The sequence below is a fragment of the Artemia franciscana genome, chromosome 1 (genome assembly GCF_032884065.1).
Source record: "Artemia franciscana chromosome 1, ASM3288406v1, whole genome shotgun sequence".
In the NCBI taxonomy this organism is placed as follows: Eukaryota; Metazoa; Arthropoda; class Branchiopoda; order Anostraca; family Artemiidae; genus Artemia; species Artemia franciscana.
In genome coordinates, this window is record NC_088863.1 from 17,600,864 (window position 1) to 17,621,093 (window position 20,230).

Here is a 20,230-nt window from a genome sequence, read left to right on the forward strand (position 1 = left end):
TGGGTCCTGGGCAGGACATACAACCTTTGGCTGACTAGACTTTATAACCTTAATTTTGAAAAAAAAAGAAATTTCATGTGAATGACGTCACATTCAAATGTACTTAAAGAACAAAAAAGATGCATGATATTATTGTAATGACATTATGAATTGTGTAAAAGGTTTGCATTCAGAGGATATCTTTCATTAGAATAAAATATGTGAAGAGGATGACTCGAAAAAAAGATACCAAGTTAATGGCCTTTTACGCTTCCCTCATGTGAATACACGTCTTTTTCTTCATCATCATAAACAAAAAATACTTAGAATTGTAAACGGGGTCCTTTCAGCTTCCATCTGAGTATTTTCAAATTAATAATACACACAATACATTGCATATACAGAGCACATCAGTGATGCCAACAGTGATACAATTCTACTATTTTGGCACATTTCACCTCTACTGGCACAATTTGTCACAATCACAAAAAAATTGGTATATTTTACAGAATTATGGTAAGATTCAGTGTTATTTGCACTAATATTTTTTTTTTGCCACAGTCGAGATAAGAGACAGACAATCAGTCATCCTTTCTTCGATTTTTCATAAGTACTCAATTCCGTTTTTCAAAAATATTTATCGGTGTATCAAGTCTTACCAACTGAAGATGAAAAGTTAGGAATGAAACTATAATGACACATTGGATTTTTGATGGTCTGAAAATCTAGTGGAATCAAAGAGAAGCCTAACACTCAGCCAGGGTAAATTTCCTGAGTTTGAAAATTTTTGTCAAGAAAAAAAGAGCCTGCCGAAAGAAATTTAAGAAATTAAAAATTTAAGGGAATCTAGCTGAACTGCACATACATGTATGTATATATACGAGATCTTCATAAAAGGGAAAAGAGGCATCCTTATGCAAACTATTAAATGGAAAATATTGCCTTTGGGCAATATTTCTTAAGATTACAAAGTTAAAATTTGATTTGAGTCCCTGATTTCTATTAAAATCGTCATTTGGTATGAATTTCAGGGCGGTTCTAAAAACAGCCATAAATGAAGGAAAACAATTACATTTTTTTGCCTGTAGTAGCATGTTACTGTAGTAATATGTTAGTCCGAAAAATTTCCTCAAGTTGTATCTAGAAGCACATATACTGTACTAGAAGAGAAAGAAAAACGCAGGAATGGAGAAAGAAAATGAAAGAAAAAGTATTATTAAAAAATTTCATAGAAAGTACTGTGTGCCACCGACGATCCGCGTGTTACGCGAAGCGTATTATTTTGTTTGGAAGTCTTCCAAACATTTTGTTTGGAAGTGTTGGCAACATTGCTGCACAGTAAATCAGTCTAGGCTGCCAAATTGACACATTTTGTGTCAAAATGACACAATTTGATGTTGCCTGACACAATGACACATTCAGTCGAAATGATGACACAATCGACGCAAATGACACATTTTTCCATCAAAAATGACACAATCGACGAAAATGACACATTTTTCAAAAACAAATGACACAATTTTGTCATCCAAGTCTTGTTTCTTAAATGGTAATAAAAGAAAAGTAAAATTTCAGTTTTCTACCTCCAGAAAAGCTACAAATTAACGGAGGGGAATAGCACTATCTAACGGTGACAGTAGTACACAAACAGTGTGGAATACAGAACATATGCCATCATCATATTTAGAATTTAAACCATGAGAAGAAAACAGCCATAGGTGGAAATTTCAAATCAAAATGCACGTTGAATGTCTGAACTATGTGATGTAGCCAACTGGTACGTCCTTGAATAGTAAAAAGTAAACAGCGGGCAGTTTACCAAAGTTGTATGCATAAGCAGCAACTCACATTTTTAAGAGTAAAGGAGGGGTATCCCACCTCGGACAAGATTACAAATTTCCAGAGAAGTCTTTCCTTCAGAATAATCCATCTGGCTTAAAAAGGCACCAACAAATATGACAAAAATACTTGATTGAAGCTAGTTGAATGGCTTACATATTGAGTAAATACATATAGCTTCAAAATTTCTAACTGAACATACTTCTATTTTCAAACAAGATTACTTCATTCTAACCTTACCTTGTTTTACTTAAAAATGATGAAAAAGGTCAACAAGATCAATTGCCTGAATTTGGAGTTCCAGAGTAGTGACACTCGCATTCACAAACTCCTTTCCAGCTCAAGGGCAACCATGAAGTCTCTCATGAACTCTTTTGTCAAAATTGACATCTTAGAGAATGATGATGCTTTTGTCATACCCATGATCTCGGTTGTTTCAAGGAAATCTCCGAGATTTCTTTTGGTCCAAATACCGAAATACACGTGCATGCCCATAATATATAACATAATATACAATATAAGGATGTGATACCATCGAATGATCTCAAACAGTTTAGGTTGAACTGCCTGAGCTTCCTTGTAGAAGCTATCAAATAAATGAGGAAATGAATTGATAATTCTGATCCCATTTTAAAAGCTCTGGCTCGTTTAGACCCAGTGACTGCTTTGAGCGGAAAAGTTGACACTCTAGTGGGACTGACCGGTCGGTTCAGCAGCTTACTTGGGAAACATGAAGGTGAAGTGGAAAGGTCAAGGAATTTAATAGAGACCCAGTGGATCTTGATGAGTGAGCACAGGGATGAGATTATCAGAACCATGGGAACTGAAATGTCTCCTTCGATCTTTTGGAAGACAATATTGAATACAAAAAATGCTCAAGGCAAGCCACAGTTGGAAAAACTGTCCCTTTTCATACTAAATCTGTGTGATCTTCCGCATTCCAGTGCAGCTGCAGAACGTCAATTTCCAGTTCTATTAAATATAAAAACTAAACTCAGGAACAGTCTACTTCTCGACACGATATACTCACTGGTGCATGCAAAGCAGCTGGTCTTTTGTATCTCAGGAACCGTGCACGACTAGGAAATTCCTTCCGATATGCGGAAGAATTTTATGGCCTGGTACAAGGAGAAAGAAGAAGAGACCAATGAGCCCTAGACATAACCAGGGTCGAATATACTTGAATTTCTGGAGAGGGAGGTCTGTGTGTGAGAGGTTACCAGGTTGTTCAGTGCTTATATATCTGATATTCATCTGTAATTTTTAGTACAGATATGCGATTGATTTTGGCTTACATTTTTCCTCGGCCTCTAGGTCCATTAGAAGGGCGATTGTAACCATTAAGACAGGAAGACGGCTTAGTAGTATTGTTGGTTCAAGCTAAGCTTCAATGAGGGCATAGTGACATACTGTACAAGAGAAGAAAAATAGGCACAAAGCATGTTAAAACAAAAGGAAGTATGTTCAGGCGTTAAACTTCATTTTTACGAGTTTCTTCTCGATTAAATCCAGGTCTCGGACAAGTTTTATGCTCGCAAACTAAAAAGCTTAACGCACCTACTGTGGTCTTATATTTTTCCATTTTCGAAGGTGTCAACTAAAGCTTAGCCGATTACGATTACGACTTCATGCAAAAAGTCTTTAATTTACTGTCAGAATTGATTGTACCTAAAACTTTTATAAATGTAAACTTTCCTCGTTGGCTGCCAGACACACATTCACATCGTGTAACATTAATTTAACCCAATATTCCTATTACTTTCATGACGTCATAAAAACGGCTCGATCCCAAGATAATAGTTTAAGGTTAAGTTTACTCCTTTTTGAACTGATTTGGAAAAGATTATATATTCAAAACTCTAAATAAAGATTTGAAAATTAAATTTGATACCACTTGTACCAACAAAATGACACATTTTGTGACACATTATGGAGTCTGAGATGACACAAAAAGCACATTTTCGGAAAAAATATGACACACTCCTTAAAAAAAAATTTGGCAGCCCTGAAATCAGTGTTGATTCAGAGTTCAAAGAGATCACACCTATCTAAAAAACTGATTTTTTACGAACACCATTGAGTTAGTAAGTTTTGCAATCTAATCTCACTGAAGAAACAGGTTTCAAAGGAATATGTCAGTGTTTTATCTACTGACCTAGTTTCTGGACATTTATTTATAGTTTCCCAAGCTGTTTTAATGTAACCTAATTGGCAAGCAGAAGAGGGACAGTTCCGCGTCGCAAGTGCCATTGTAGCTTCCGGGAGAGTCTCCCTTAAAATGCAGGGATCAGTTAGAGCGAGGACTGACATTTCCCTTGTTTATTGGTGTAATTCATTTATGGAAGTGGAATGAAATGAATCAAAGCACTACAGTACAATCCGTGTATTGTGCGGCCCAGAACATTTTGCAGCAGTCGGTTAAAGAAACGAATTATACAAAGGATGCTGCAATGGCTACTGGGGGAAAATTTTTTAACAAAGATTCGGTGGTGCTTGCACACAAGTTCTTTGTTTATCGATTTTTGGATGATGATTTGAAAAATGACAGGTACTCTACAATCAGTGCTGAACGAGGTACCAGTAATTCCCTACAATCCATTTAGAGCTCAAACTTGTTAAATGAATGATTTTTGCGACAAGATCGTGTCTACTCTGCACATGATCCAGGTCTTTCTTGATGCTAAAGAGTGGTCAAAGCCTGAAGGAAGCATACCCAACTTTGTTTATGATTAAACAGCCGCTGAAGGACTGTTTGACTTATGGACATTCTAGACTCTGTGTGTGACCCTGGAGCTATTGCCAAAACCATTTCTCGGAGCAATAACTTACTTTTGTTCCCGAAAGATCCTGTGCTGGCTGATGATATTGTTGATAACCTGCAAAGTAGCATGCTACAAGCTAGTGTATTCGTCCGAAAGTCGAAACTTGAGGCCATCAAAGAAGATTCCAAAGGATTCTACCAAGGCTCAAGTGAAGCTCGCCTTCCCCTCTGCTGATGACATAAAACGCCTTAGGAACTCTCTCTCTGTAAAACTCAGGTTCAAATATAAGGGTTCCCTTAATGCCGCAGGGAAAAGGGGCCTAAAATGGGCTACATGTCCTTCAGAATCGAACACTTCCAATCTGTGCCAAAACCTTGCTATAAATATTAGTCACTTGTTCATATTTCAAAGGACTGTGCCGAATCCAAACCAAAATATGCTATCTGTGCTGGAAACCAAGAAAAGTTGAAGAATAGCCCATGTTCCGCCAATTTTGTAAAGTCTGCCAGGTGCGGTGGACATCGCCCTACATTTGGCCTTTGTTGTTCTGCTCTAAATGCGATCGTCAGAGCAAGTAAATAATGACCACAAGTTTATCGATACATTCTCGGAGCATATATGGGCACAATTCGGCTAAGTTACAGTTCATGTATGACTATATCTTGAATTATGACATTGTATGCGTCCAATAACACCTGCTTAAGAGTGAAAATATATAAATATTGATTTCCAAGTAAGACCTGCCTTTTTCACACTGCCACCAGGTCCTCGGTAGTGGATCATCTAAGCGGAAACCTTGTTGCCATTGCCAGATATTATCTAAATGGGTCGTTACTAGATGCGTGTGAGTTTTTTATGGCTGTGGAGTTAGCATGTAGCAAAGCCTTGTTCTTGTGAATGTTTATTTGCCAACAAATAACCGGAACCAACAATCTGAAGCCAAATTCAGCTGAGCTTACTCACATCTTAGTAGGTTGCTAGCAAAGCGTCAGAGCAATAAGATAGTAATATGCGGGAAATTTAACTGTAGCCCACGAAATGATAAATTGTTTTCTATACTTCAATCTAGTCTTCCCCCGTCTTATACTCGCGTGCAGAAGAACAATCAGTTTATGTTCATTCACTAGGTATAGGGCTAAACTTCTGACATAGACTATTTCTTTGTAAATTTCGACACAAGCAGTAGCTCAGTGGTTGTTGGTCATGAAGCTGCATGTAGCGATCCAGCTGTCAGTTCCGTTATAGGCTTTATTTCCTAGTCATTCTGAACAGAAGTGGCGCCAAAGATGCGTAATCTCACCGTGTTTCAAAGTTACCTGGAATTTATACTAGGTAAGATAAAAGTTCCATGTCGTTTAGTAGCATTTGAGTGTGAAGAAGATCGATTAGCCCTAAAAATTTTCAGTGCCAAATTAGTCAGTGAGTTAAAATATTCTGGGATAAATTCAGTACCATTTTTTCACGCTCTTATAGGCACGCGTAAAAGAGGTTGGTACAATCCATATGTGAAGCGTGCTAAACATAAGGCCAGATTCTGGTATCGACACTGGCGCGATTGTGATAGACCGGGTAGTGGGCCCGTGTTCCGTGCTTTTCGAGATGCCAAAAATGATTACAAACGTGTTGTGGACAAGACCCATGCTCAAAATGCTGAAAAGGCTCTCCATCAAGTTAGAGATAATCCAATTAAACTGTGTCGTCTTTTAAATCAGTCCTCCCCGCCCCCTATGAGACAGGACCAACTAATTTCAAAGAGTGATTGGATTTGCCATTACAATCAAATTTTTGGTAATCATTACAAGTTTCCTAATTCTAAATTTGAAGCAAATCTGTGAAAAGTGTTTAATTCGCCCAAATTTAACCGAATAACCGTAAACATTGCAGGTTCTGATATTTACATCGCAGTTAAACGCTTAAAACATGGAAAATCGTGTGGTACTGACGGGATAGGTTCCGAGTATCTGAAACTTGGCTCGGCATTGCCTTATGAGTATCTGTTTCTTTTGTTTCTAATGTACCTTAATTTAGGGACTACGCCTAATGTGTTTTGCTCTGGAAAAACAGCGAACGTCCCAAAAACGAGCAGAGTTAAGTCCAAATACTCTTTACATAGGCAAATTACAGTGTCTTCTGGGATTAGTAAAGTATTCAATCATGTTTTAGCACCTGATTTGATTAGGAAATGTCTGGTTGGAGATAAGTAGCTTGGTTTCCGGGTTTACCGTGGTTGCACATCTGCTCACCGACCTGTTAGGAAAATACTCAGCCATTTTGATTATACTTTTTTCCGATATTATTTAAATATCGCAGCCACGTTAGACTTTGGTTTTACATCCCCAATTTGTACTTGCTCTAATTGAGTACGGTGTTGATATTGGTATTTTGCGTGTTTTAAGGGGTTTGGAATTTACATTCGTTTATCTGTTTGGGGTTGTTTTGGGTCAGGCTTATGAGGATGGGCAACCTAATGCTCAGCTGTCTAACATGATACCAATAAGCCGAGGTTTATCGCTAGGGCTCAGTTCTCAGCCCAACTATTTTCAACTGCGTCATATATTTGGTGACAAGAAATATAGCTGGGAGCTTTCCTCTTGAAGACATTTATTTGTCATTTATTTCATATGCAGATGACTTCCTACTTTTGAGCTCGTCTCCATTATATTTAAAAGAGAAAATTTTCAAACCACTGAGCTATATAATAGTGTCAGCATAAAGGTAAACCCTGTAAAAATGGAGTTTCTTTTAAACTCAATTCTTGTATATCATAAACACAATATTATCCGTCGTATAACTCGTTGAGATACCTAGGAGTTGAATACGGCTGCGATTCAAGGATGATTTGCGGACTTATTTGCTGAAATTTTTACAAAGATTTGTACTCGTGGTACGGAAAAAGCGGTCGTACTGAAGAATGTTGTAAATCTTCGTATTCTGAGTCGACTATTTATTGCGGTTGTAATACCACATATTTTGTTTATTTCCCAATTTTGCGAAATGCTGACTATCACTAAAAGACGGAAAACGCAAACCAGCTATTATAAGTTGGCTATGTACCTGCTTAGTCTACCACATTCGCATTTAAATTCTGAACTTAGCCGAATATATTCGGTCATAGATTTGTGCACTAAATGTGTTCAAATCCAACAACGTGCATACAAATGAGCTTTGGGTCATTTGTACGAGTCTCCACTAACTCGTTTGTCATTTATGTGGTTCGTCTCGTGGAGGGATATTTTCTATTTATGAGAAGTATGCTTTGTTTTATTTCCTTTGTTTGTTTGTTAGTTTTTTCCTTTACTAGTATTATTTTCTTTATTTGTGTTTTTTCTTTATTAGTGTGTTTTTCTTTATTAGTGTTTTTTCTTTGTTATGTTTTTTTATTAGTGTCTATCTTTAGTATTTTTCTTGCATATTTTTTCATTACTTCACTTCTGATTTGTATCTTTAAAGTGGGCAATAAAATATATTCACTTACTCACATATTTCATTTTATAGCACATATTTTGATTGGCCCGTGGGAAGTGTAAGTACTCGAACTTCTTGTTCCCAGCAATTTAAGGGCTAAAGGTCAGTCGGTACCAATATAGCCCTTCCTGTTCGCTATAGTTCTGTTCTGCACAAGGTAACAATACTCATAACCAACACATGATTTTCTACGCGAAAAAACAATAAAAAATACGTAATCATCAATCAACCCTCACAGAACGGGTCAGCAACATCAGAGCCCATCTAAGTTTTTCTTTAATCAATTTCCTCTCTGTTAAATATTTTTACAATAGGGTGCGTCCACAATCAGATTAATATTTGAAGTCTACACTTTTGAGCTGGATTATTCACTTGACTTGACTTTATTAAACAAGGAACGAAGTACATAAATCTTATACAAAGGAGATAGGGAGGCAACTCGTTTTGTCTCCTTTAACAATAGAGAGAAAAAAAGAAGGAATTACACCTCAATAACTCACACGGAGTACATAGAGAAAGAGAGAGAGAGATAGAGAGAGAGTGAGAAGAAACAAAAAAAATCGGCTCACGGAGACACGGATGGAACTTATAAACTAATTTTTAAATAAATCACTTGACATTCAGTCCCTACTATTATAGGCAGAAAGAACTATCTCTTTCAATTTCTTCTTATATTTATAGAGTGATGGTGACTCACTTATTAAATCAAATAGTTTATATTTATTGGCAATTTCAGGAAGTTGATTTCTTAAACTTATTCTTGATCTCTCATTTTCAATAAAAGGAAAAAGAAACTAATTACTTGCGCTTGATAAATGGCTATGTTTATTTTCCACCAAAAGTTTCTTGTTAAGAGAATCATGTCCACGCTGGATTTCTAAACACCATACGCCTATGTAAAGGTGAAAATTTTGTTGTAAATGGAGAATATCAAGAAATAAAAAAGATTTTTTGGTTTCAGATAATTCTTTTGTCTTCCTAAGGAGTGTTAAAAAAGGGTCCAGGATTCTTATTGACTTGTTTCGGATAATTTGGAGTCCTCGTAAATGTGAATGGAATATCAAATTCCAAATGGTCGGGCAATATTGAAAATATCATTCACATAATGAAAAATACAATTTTCACATTGTTTGATAAGGAAATAAGAGCTTTACTCTATGCAAACAACCGAGATTTCAGCATACTATTGTCTCGAGTTTATCGATTTGCGCCTTAAAATACAGAGTTGAGTTAATGTAGATACCTAAATATCTAAATACATCCACTCTTTTTATGGAGGAAGTTCCAATACTAATAGTTTTAAATGACACACTTTTCACTGATCTCAAACTTCTTCCAAAAACCAAGAATTCCGACTTCTCTAGGTTAGGTATTAGTCGATAATCATGAAACCAAGAATTTCCATTGAAAGCAACAGTTTCGAGGGCCGCCCGTAGGTCCTCCTCGTTGCCTGCCTTCAAACTAACTGCTGTGTCATCTGCAAACGATATTGGTAATTCATCGTCTGAAGGCATGCATTTTGGAAGGTCATTTACGTATATAAAAATAGTAACGGCCCCAATACATACCCTTGTGGAACCCCTATATTTTCTAAGGGAAAAATATGAGATGATTCCCCACCAAATTGGACTGTAAAACTTCTTTCTAATGAATATGATCTCACTAAATCAAGAGCTGTTCTATGAATTCCCATATTTTCCAACTTATCAAAAATAATTTCATGTTCTATTGAATCAAAAGCTTTTTTAATGTCAAAAACAGACATGCACCAAATAGCTATCATCCATAGCATCTGATAAGAAATTATGTAAAGCAGCGGCTGCTTGCTCTTTTGACACACCACACAAGAAACCAAACTTATTCCAAGAAATAAAATTATTCTTTACCGGAAATGAAGTAGATCAACTCTTTATTATTTCTTCAAAAACTTTAGAAACAGGTGATAAAATAGTGATAGGCCCGTAATTATTTGGATTATCTTTAATGTCTTTTTTAAACAAAGGTAAAACATTAGCTGCTTTAAGGAAAACTGGAAAAACCATTTTTCATGCAAGAATCAAAAATAAATAAAAGCGGCTGACAAAGTACTTCAGCTATTTCTTTAAACAGAGAAGTTGACATACCAATACATCCTATCGAAAATATGTTTTAAAACTAGTAACAGCTCTTAACTGGATAGGGTACATAAATATAGTCTTATCTATTTTATTTGGAATATATTTTCCATGATTACATGCTCCAGCAGAAATTTGATCAGCTTTATTACGTCCAATTTTCCTAAAACGGTTAGCAAATGCTTCCTCAAATAGTCCCTCATCCGTTATTTTAACTCATGCATTATTTGTAATGTGGGATAGAATATTCCTTATTTTGACAATATTTATTCTTTCATTTATTATTTTCCATGTTTTTTTGTGGTGAACCGTATTCACAAAATTTCTTTTGATAATATTTTATTCTGCCTCTCTTAGAACAAAAGTTTACCGATTTTCATATTTTTAGAAAATTTTAATAGGAATTTCATTTGGATACTGCATCTTCTTGAATACTTTTATACTATTTAGCAAGCTTTGAGTAACCCATGGCCTACGAAGTAAGTCCTGATTGTTTCTCAATAGCAAAGGACATACTCGGTCAAATATTTGGTTAAACTTACTATAAAACAAAACAATTGACTGATTTGGGGCTTCGATATTTAACAGATCACTTCAGTCTATATCTCTTACTTTTATTTTCATCTCATATTTTTTTCTGGTTAATTACCCTCTTATAATTTTTATTTGGTCTCTTTTCACATTCCATTCCTGATCCAGAGAATTCAGATACAACAACACAATGATCAAACGTATCATATAAAATAATATGGGTATCAAAGCAATTTTCCGATGTGAAAATGTTATCAAGAAGAGTTGCATGGTTATCACAAATTCTTGACGGTAGTAAACAAGTAGGTAACAAACCGTGCAATAGTGAAATGTTCAAAAATTTCAATCCCTTATTACATGTCAAAACATTATGGCGCATTAAATCAACATTAAAATCTCTCATTACATAGAATGGATAGTGTTGTTGGGTGAGAGCATCTAACAATGACTCATATTGTCTTAAAATCTCTTGAAGACTAGACGATAGTGGCCGATATACTACAATTACCAAAAATGTATTTCTTCCATCATTCACTTTTACTACACAACTCTCAAATAGCGTCTCGACATTCCAAATCATAAATTCATTACGTAAAGAAGATGTAATATCATCTCGTATAAAATACCTACTCCTTCCCTCCTAATCTTTGTAAGACTAACATCGAAAAATTGATAATTTTCATAATGTTATAATGTATTATTTTCATCAAGAAATGTTTCACAAATTCCTAACATATCTGTTGAAGATACTTTAAAAAAATCATGCCAACAATTTAGGCTGCTATGTAGTCCTCTACAATTCCAAAATTACATTCATTTTATATGATTATTTAAAGGTAGAAGATCATGAATACATAAATATTTATTTTTAGGTGTAATATAAGGCACTGACAGATCTTGATCTTCTGACAAAAATTTATGAAAACATTTATTTATATTAAGAAGATATTTTTCCAGTTCCTCCAACCTACCAGCAGGAATTTGTAAAGTATTCCCTAATCATCCATAATCCAAATTCAATAATAATTCCGCATCCCATCTCAGTGAGCCGATTTAAATACACAAAGAGGAAAGAAAAGTAAAAAAGAAGAGAAAAAATACGAATATTTTGAACATAAGAACAAAGAAAAATGAAATAGAAATAAGAACAACAATAACAACAAAAAAGAAAAGGAAAAAGAAGAACATAGGAAACAAAGAAGAAAAAGAAGAACATAATCGCTTCTTGCCTTCTTATTTATTTCAGCCATTATTCGTATCATCATATGAAGGCGAGCGCAATTTAACACAGATACATGAGCTAGATCATAAGCCAACTACAGTCATAAATCCAATAAGCAAATCGCAAATACTCATGATAAACTATAAATTCGATTAGAAAAAATAATAAGTGACCACTTCAATCTATTTCTCATACATGTATCTCCCTTACGGGACTTTATACCACTTAAGCTTTACCTTTTCTTCATGGTCAATTAAGCATAATACAGGTGGGACCACTGGGCGGTTCCAAGCACTAATTACCTTTTCTCTAAATTCTTTTTGTTTAATTCTAAGGGATTTGCGAATATCACAAACGCCTTTCGTTACATCATCTGTTATATAGATATAAGATGATTCACGTCCTGATACTCTTCCGAACGGGTTTTCACGTAATTTCATTTTTCCCTGAAGCATACAGAATTTGTCCTTTCATCCTGAGGCTGGATTTTGATAAATCAATCTGTATACTCAAGTAGCTCAAATCGGATATTAATTCCAAAATGGGAAAGTAAGGTACCAACATGGTCTTTAGCCCTTGATTTAGATTCACTTTTAATGTTCCATATAATAACACTACTTCTTCTATTCATCTTCCTACCGCAAGGACTCTATATGCTAATTCACCCAATCCAGGCTCCTGTTCAATTTGGGTTTGTAATGCCGATATTTCCTGCTTGATACTAGATAATTTATTTTTGTGGGCCGTCCTTGCTAATTCTAGATCTTCAAAGTGAGATTTTAGGGACTCTAAACCATATTTAATGTCAAAGACTTCCATTTTTATATTCAAAACATCATTTTTAGTTGCTTCCACTATTTCAAAGATTTCATCTAACTTCGAGATATTATTAGTCGACTTCATGGATCCTCTTGAATCCTCAAAATTACTTTGTCTTGATTGCTTCCCACTTTCCTTAACCAAATTCATATTCAATAATGTTTATAGTTTTCAAAAAATAGATAAACGAACGCCCAGGATAATTCACATCCAATTTTTGTACAGCGCTCGCAAAAATGATGCTACCACTCCGAATTCATTAAAAAAAGATCAAAGAATTTACTTGTCAGAGTTAATCCGGCTAAAAATTGTATAGTGCAAATAGAGATGTTTACTGATTAAATGTTATTTCAGAAGTTAGTTCAGCTTATAAACTTCAGGGGTGCTTGTCGTGCATTCGAAGAGAAATTGTTGTACAGCTTTTTAAGCCAAGTCATAGAGTCTAAATTCTAATTACAATGTTGCTTCCATCTGTATTCTTCTCGTCTCAATACTACTGCTAAGCTTTTCATTTTGAAATAAGCCAGATAGTATTCAGGCTTTTAACCAGAACAGGAGGAGGCTTTCTAAGGATGGCATTTTCTGATTGCTTTCAAATACTGTCTAAGATAAGTTTAAGAGGAGTTGAAAATCCAAAAAGATGGCAACCTTGCATAAGTAGGAAGGTATATTGTCAAAAGCCTTCTGTGATTCAACTTATACTGCCAATTCAGCCATCAAAACTGAGGAATGCAGTGGAAGAGCCTTTCGACTAGTCGGAGAAGCATCCGGAACTATTGCTGCTGTGGTGGCTATATTCCCTACTAGGAATCCATCAGTGTAATCAAGTAGATGGTTGATATTTGCAGTTTTTTCTAAGCAATTCAACTCTGATTAGTTCATGCGGAATATTCCCCTTTTTCTTCTGTATAATCTCAAGACTAACGTTTGCTGGACAACACTTCCATCGACAAGGGAACTTTAAAGAATCGACCTGAAATTTACCTATTGATCAGTTATGAAAAAGTGCTTAAATTGCTTGCCAAGATGCAATACCGATATAATTCTGTTGCTGAACAATCACATGACAAACAGGGAAAATAGAGTGTCACTGATCAGTAATGAAAAAGTGCTTAAATTGCTTGCCAAGATGCAATGCTGATATAATTCTGTTGCCGAACAATCCCATGACAAACAGTGAAAACAGGGTGTCACTCCCCATAAGCTTGAATCACGGTAAAATATTTGACAGTGGCTTTGGCTATTCTCTCGCTTACAAAAACAATTCCTGCTAGTTCCCTGGCATGTTAATTAGAACTATGAACGTATGTTCACGCTGAACTTGAATAACAAAAATAAAGATTACGGCCAAAAATCATTTTGGAACGGCTGCACTAGACAAAGCAAATACCAAGAATCCCAATACTTTGGCTTGTATAGGAATTCCAAATTTATAAGGATATTCATAATTTCAAAAGCTATGACGACGTCTAAGGGTGAAGCACTGTTTCATCTGGGGTGGCAACTGAGTGGCAGGGAGAATTTTCGGAAGGTTTTACTCTCTTTATTTTTATCTACCGTTCCCTGGATTTTGGAAAATCCCTGTTTTGGTATTTTCATTGAAGAATATCCTTTTTGTATGGTAATTTAACAAAAAAAATTCCCCTATATTTAAAAACAAAATTTCCCTCCTCTAGATTTTTATGAATTGGCACTCATAAAAAAGAAAAATATATATCCCCTAATTTATATTAAGAGATATCTACAAAAGAAACTATTCAAAAGGCAAATGAAGGGGCCTCGTTAGTCTTAGCATCTCAGGCAGTCGTTTCTCAGCCACCCATGAAAGATTGATCTCTCAACCCCGTCACACTCACTCTCTGGGATCGTACTCCGCACAGTAAGTATTACATTACGCATAGAAATAACAGAACGCTTATTTTTTGTCCGTGGTCACATAAATTGACCAGGGTTGCTGACACTGTAACTCTGACACTTAGATATGATTATAACAATATTACCAAAACCATTGGGTGTTAAACTATACAGAATATCATTAAAAAAACTGACCCAAATGAAAGATAAAAAGAACAGCCCGTGACATAACCAAAGTCCCTTCATAAGTCAAACATAGAGAAACCCTTGGAATTAAAAAATTTGAAACAGGGGTTACTAGAATCTTGCAAAGTACATACTTGTCTAAATGGGAAATAGATGTATAAGATTAAATGGAACAACAATACAAAAGGAACGGGTGTACAAACAGAAAATATAGTATTCCAAAAAACGCATGACGAGAAAAATGTACCAATTTTCGTAAAATGCCGATGGCTTTTACCACCTGTGAACGAATTTACTCAATATGCTCGAAAAACGTAAAATTTCAACTAGAACATGCTCGAAGCATATGCTCGAAACATAAAACTTTAACTAGAATGACCCTTAGAAATTCCACAGTATTCCCATGGATCACTACTTCATCGCAAACATTTAACCCCTTTAACCAAGGAAAATAATTTGTAGACCTAGGGACTATCATAAAGGCTGAATTTTTACAAATAAATTTTAACTTGTTGGCACTTCGCCACTTTTAAATGTTTTTGAAGTCTACTGACAATGTATCCAACAATCTTTGTTCAGAACAACCAGATACAGGGAAAGAGGCATTATCTACAAATAATACTAGCACTTTACTAGCCTTAGATGTCTAAGCTCCACCCTGGATTTCACTGGATACACAAGAAACCACCAAAAGTATATTGTTAATATAACTGACAAAAAAATAATGGTCCCAAAAGGAGACCCCCTGAGGAGCGCCAATATTACTTGATTCCTCATAATTAATTTGAAAGTGATTGCTAGTACCTGCTATCTATACGTTTTTTATGGTATTTTACTTTAATATATGTTCGTTTTAGTTCCATTTATTCTTTAATAGTAATTTCTGGTCGTTTTGAGTTTTATTTATTATAGGAACTTATTCCTGCTCGTCTCAAATTTAATATGGCTCTTTACTTTCCTCTAAAAACTTATTTTTCGGAAAGTGTTTTTTAATTAATAGCAAAAAAAGGCTAAGACATCTGAGTCAAACACGAACGGTGAGGGAAGATTTGTTGTCGAAAATCGTGCTTTTTCACAACACAGCCTGACCAAATCCAAAGTGAAACTTCTTCAATCGGGATCGACAGAGATTGTGCAAAAATATTTAGTTGGGAGTAACGAATAAACCTCAGAAGATGATGGACGAGAAAACCAGTGTGTGCGGCAGATTTGCCTCAAGTGGCTTGGGTATGTTTTGCATTCAAAATAGTGTTAAAATTGTTTTCATTTTTTTGAGTATGAAAAATAAAGATGGTTCCTGTATAGTCATCTACTAATAGCTTTCAGGTATTTATTAAGCGAAAAAAAACCTTTTATTAATTAATAAATAGTTAAATTAAAATAAAACGAATAAAAAATTATTCCGCATATGAGACCATTATAAATGCAACAACCATAATTAATGAGTAATTACAACTATTTTACCGTTTTTCTCGGCGGTTACTTTGCACTTTCGGGTTTAAAAACGAATATTTTTCACAGATCAAACAGTTCGTGGTAACAAACTGTAGTAAGGAGCGACCCGGCACAATAGTAACCAAAACTCTAAAAAATTAAAATTTGATATCAATAGCTACATCAAAAGAATCGCATTTTAATGCTGATTTTAAATATATAAGTTTCATCAAGTTTAGTCTTACCCATCAAAAGTTACGAGCCTGAGAAAATTTGCCTTATTTAAGAAAATAGGGGGAAACACCCCCCAAAAGTCGTAGAATCTTAACGAAAATGACACCATCAGATTCAGCGTATCAGAGAACCCTACTGTAGGAGTTTCAAGCTCCTATCTACAAAAATGTGGAATTTTGTATTTTTTGCCAGAATTTGTTTATTTGTTTGTTTGTTTGTTGTTTTTTTTCGTTTTTTTTTCTTTTTCCCAGGGGTCATCGTATCTACCAAATGGTCCTAGAATGTCGCAAGAGCGCTCATTCTAACGGAAATGAAAAGTTCTAGTGCCCTTTTTAAGTGACCAAAAAATTGGAGGGCATCTAGGCCCCCTCCCACACTCATTTTTTCCCAAAGTCAACGGATCAAAATTTTGAGATAGCCATTTTGTTCAACATAGTCGAAAATCATAATAACTATGTCTTTGGGAATGACTTACTCCCCCACAATCCCTGGGGGAGGGGCTGCAAGTTACAAACTTTGACCAGTGTTTACATATAGTAATGGTTATTGGGAAGTGTACAGACGTTTTCAGGGAGATTTTATTTTGTTTGGGGGTGGGACTGAGGGGAGGGGGCTATGTTGGAGGATCTTTCCTTGGAGGAATCTGTCATGGGGGAAGAAAAATTCAATAAAAGGGCGCAGGATTTTCTAGCATTACTATAAGAAAACAATGCAAAATAAACATGAAAACGTTTTTTCAAATGAAAGGAAGGAGTAGCATTTAAACTTAAAAAGAATAGAGATTATTACGCATATGAGAGGTTCTAAAAATACTTTAGCATAAAGAGCGAGGTATTTAGGAGGAGATATATTCCTCGCTCTTTATGCTAAAGTATTTTTAGTAATTTCAACTATTTATTCTATGGCCTTTCTGATTCAGGGGTCATTCTTAAAGAATCGGGTCAAAACTTACGATTTAGTGTAAAGAGCGAGGTATTAACGAGGGTACAAACCCCCTCGTATAGATAATAAAAATATAAGATTATGAAAGTTTGTTACGTAAGTTAATTCTTAAATTACGTATATTTTTTACAAATAAAAACGTTCGTTAAAAATTAAAAGTTCTAGTTGCCTTTCTAAGCAACCGAAAAATTGGAGGGCAACTAGGCCTCCTTCTCCACCCCTTATTTCTCGAAATCGTCTGATCTTTACTAAGAGAAAGCCATTTAGCCGAAAAAAGAATTAATATACAAATTTCATTTTAATAATTTATGTGCGGAGAGCCAATACCAAACATGCATTAATTCAAAAACGTTCAGAAATTAAATAAAAAAAACTAATTTTTTTAGCTGAAAGTAAGGAAAGACATTAAAACTTAAAACGAACAGAAATTACTCCGTATATGAAATGGGTTGTCCCCTCTGCAATCCCTCGCTCTTTACGTTAAAGTTTTTAATTGTTTTAAAAAGTAGAATTGTGGCAAAGAGTCAAACTTTAGCGTAAAGAGCGAAGGATTGCGGAGGGGACAACACATTTCATATACGGAGTAATTTCTGTTCGTTTTAAGTTTTAATGTCGCTCCTTACTTTCAGCTAAAAAAATTAGTTTTTTTTATTTAATTAACAATCTGTATCGAGTCTTAAATGTAGGAAAAACTCATGAAATCTTATAATTTAGCCAAACATAATATAACTTGCCTCTTCTTAAATTTAAACTAAAAGAACCTTTTTCTCTCCAGTCAATTTATCGCCTTTTCATAGCTTTTGTTACGAGCATGCTATATCTCCTTTGGGACAGGTTTGCTTGCCCTCGGAATATTCTAACGCTTTAAAATGAAGGGAGAAACGAAACAAACTTTCTGAAAGCTCGATGTATGTCTAATTTCTCGACGAAATTGCGGACGTTTCTTCCAAACTAAAAGGTGCAAATCAAGAAATTTGGTGGGAAATGATGTTACTAAGTATCAATGAAAAATGTTATTACCTAATGGTTTTTCCATAGTCTTCGACGGTGTTCGGATAACCGGGAGTGCTGAAGCTCTTGGCTTTATGCCTAATCTCTTATTAGCTACTATATCACTATTTATACTCTCTGTCTCAGACACTAGTCCAGGATCTTCATCACAAGGCAAAGAATTCAATGAATCACACGGGGACTGACTTCTCAGACTGTCGAACTGTCCAGACGCAAAATAACGCTGCTGGATCTGTTGAGATTTCTGAAATTTAACAAACATAAATTTACAGGGTTAAGGTAGTTCTGAATTGAAAACATATTCTTAATGACGGCCCAAAGGTTCTTAAAGTACCGAAAATTGTGAAAATTCAATGTCTAAAATTCGAATACCCAGAGCATTCAATTTTTCAAACAGTTGTGGTAAAGAACTGCAAGTAAGGAGCAACTCGGCCCATTACTAACAGAAACTCTAATAAATAGGATTTTAACAAAAGAAAAATACATCAAACAATTGGCTTTTTCTGCTGATTCCAAATATATATTTTTCATTACGTTTAATTTTACCCAACAAAAACTAGAGGCCTGGGAAAATTTGCCTGATGTTCGAAAAAGGAGAGAAGCATCCCCAGTAATTCAAGCGATCTTAATGAAAATCACACCATTAGATAAAGAATATTAGAGAACCCCATTGTAGAGGTTTCAAGCTTCTGTCTACAAAAATGTCTAATTTTGTGTTTTTGCCAGAAGAAACATCACGGATACATATTTACTTGTTATTTTTTTCCCAAAAGGAGGTTGTATCGAACCACTTGTTTTAGAAGATTGGGCGGGATCTAATTCAAGCGGAAATCAAAAGTTCTTTTACTCTTTTTAAGTGATCAAAAAGATTGGAGGGCATCAAGCCCCCTCCCTCACCTATTGTTCATCCAAAGACATCCAATAAAAACTTTTAAATGGTAATTTAATTCAGCATAGTTGAACTGTGTTTAATAAATAGGTTTTTGGTGTAACATGACCCTACATAGTCCCTGGGGAAAGGGCTGTAAATTCGGCAATTTGCTCATATTGTTCATATATACTATTTTTTATTGGAAACATCTGGACATTTCTTCGGCTAATTTTCTGTGGGTTTGGGAGATTTTCCGTGAGAAGGAGGCATTCAGGGGAAATTTTTTAGGAGAATCTCACAGTTTGTTATAACGAACTATAAATAAGGAGTGACGTGGCTAAATAATAACCATAATTAGGAAAAAAATTAATGTCAATAGACATATAAAAAAAAATGGTTTATTATGCTACTTCTCAATATATAAGGTTTATTAAGTTAAGTGTTACCTATCAGAAGCTATGAGCCTGAGAAAGTTTGCCTAATTTTCGAAAAGTATGTAAATACCTCTAAAAGTCAAGGAATATCAATAAAAATAACACCATCAGATTCAGCGCAACCGAGAATCCTATTGCAGAAGTTTTGCTTGAAGATCACTGATGTGTGTTTTTTTTTACAGGAGTGATTGCACCGAACCAATAGTCCTAGAATATCGGAAAAGGAATCGTTCAAATGGAAACTAAAAGTTCTAGTGTCCTTTTAGGTGACCAAAAATATTAAAGGGCAACTAGTCCCCCTCCTACTCTTTTTTCCCTCATGTTAGACTGATCAAAATTTTGAGGTAGCCATTACGTTTACCATAGTTGAAAAGCCCAGTAACTGTGCCATTACGGATATAATTACCCCCCAAGGCTGCCGGGAAAAGGTCTGTAAGTCATGAAATTTCTTCTTTATTTATATACAGCGTTTGCTATAGGTAAGTACACAAACATTTTTCAGGGGGGAGGGGTTGAATTTTCTGCGGGGAGGG

The 20,230-nt window shown here is 35.1% G+C and overlaps 1 protein-coding gene across 6 annotated transcripts in view; it reads right to left on the minus strand.

Moving 5' to 3' along the window:
* The window catches only part of LOC136026415 (coiled-coil domain-containing protein CG32809-like), a 330,704-nt gene that overhangs the window by 227,711 nt on the left and 82,763 nt on the right, over positions 1–20,230 (minus strand). For all 6 annotated transcript variants that reach the window (XR_010617288.1, XM_065702997.1, XM_065703006.1 and 3 more), the window contains exon 3: positions 18,402–18,636. Coding sequence is in view for 5 of the 6 variants with exons in the window: in XM_065702997.1 (XP_065559069.1) it covers positions 18,402–18,636 (235 nt within the window). In the remaining variant the exon portion in view is untranslated. The remainder of the gene's footprint in view (positions 1–18,401; positions 18,637–20,230) is intronic.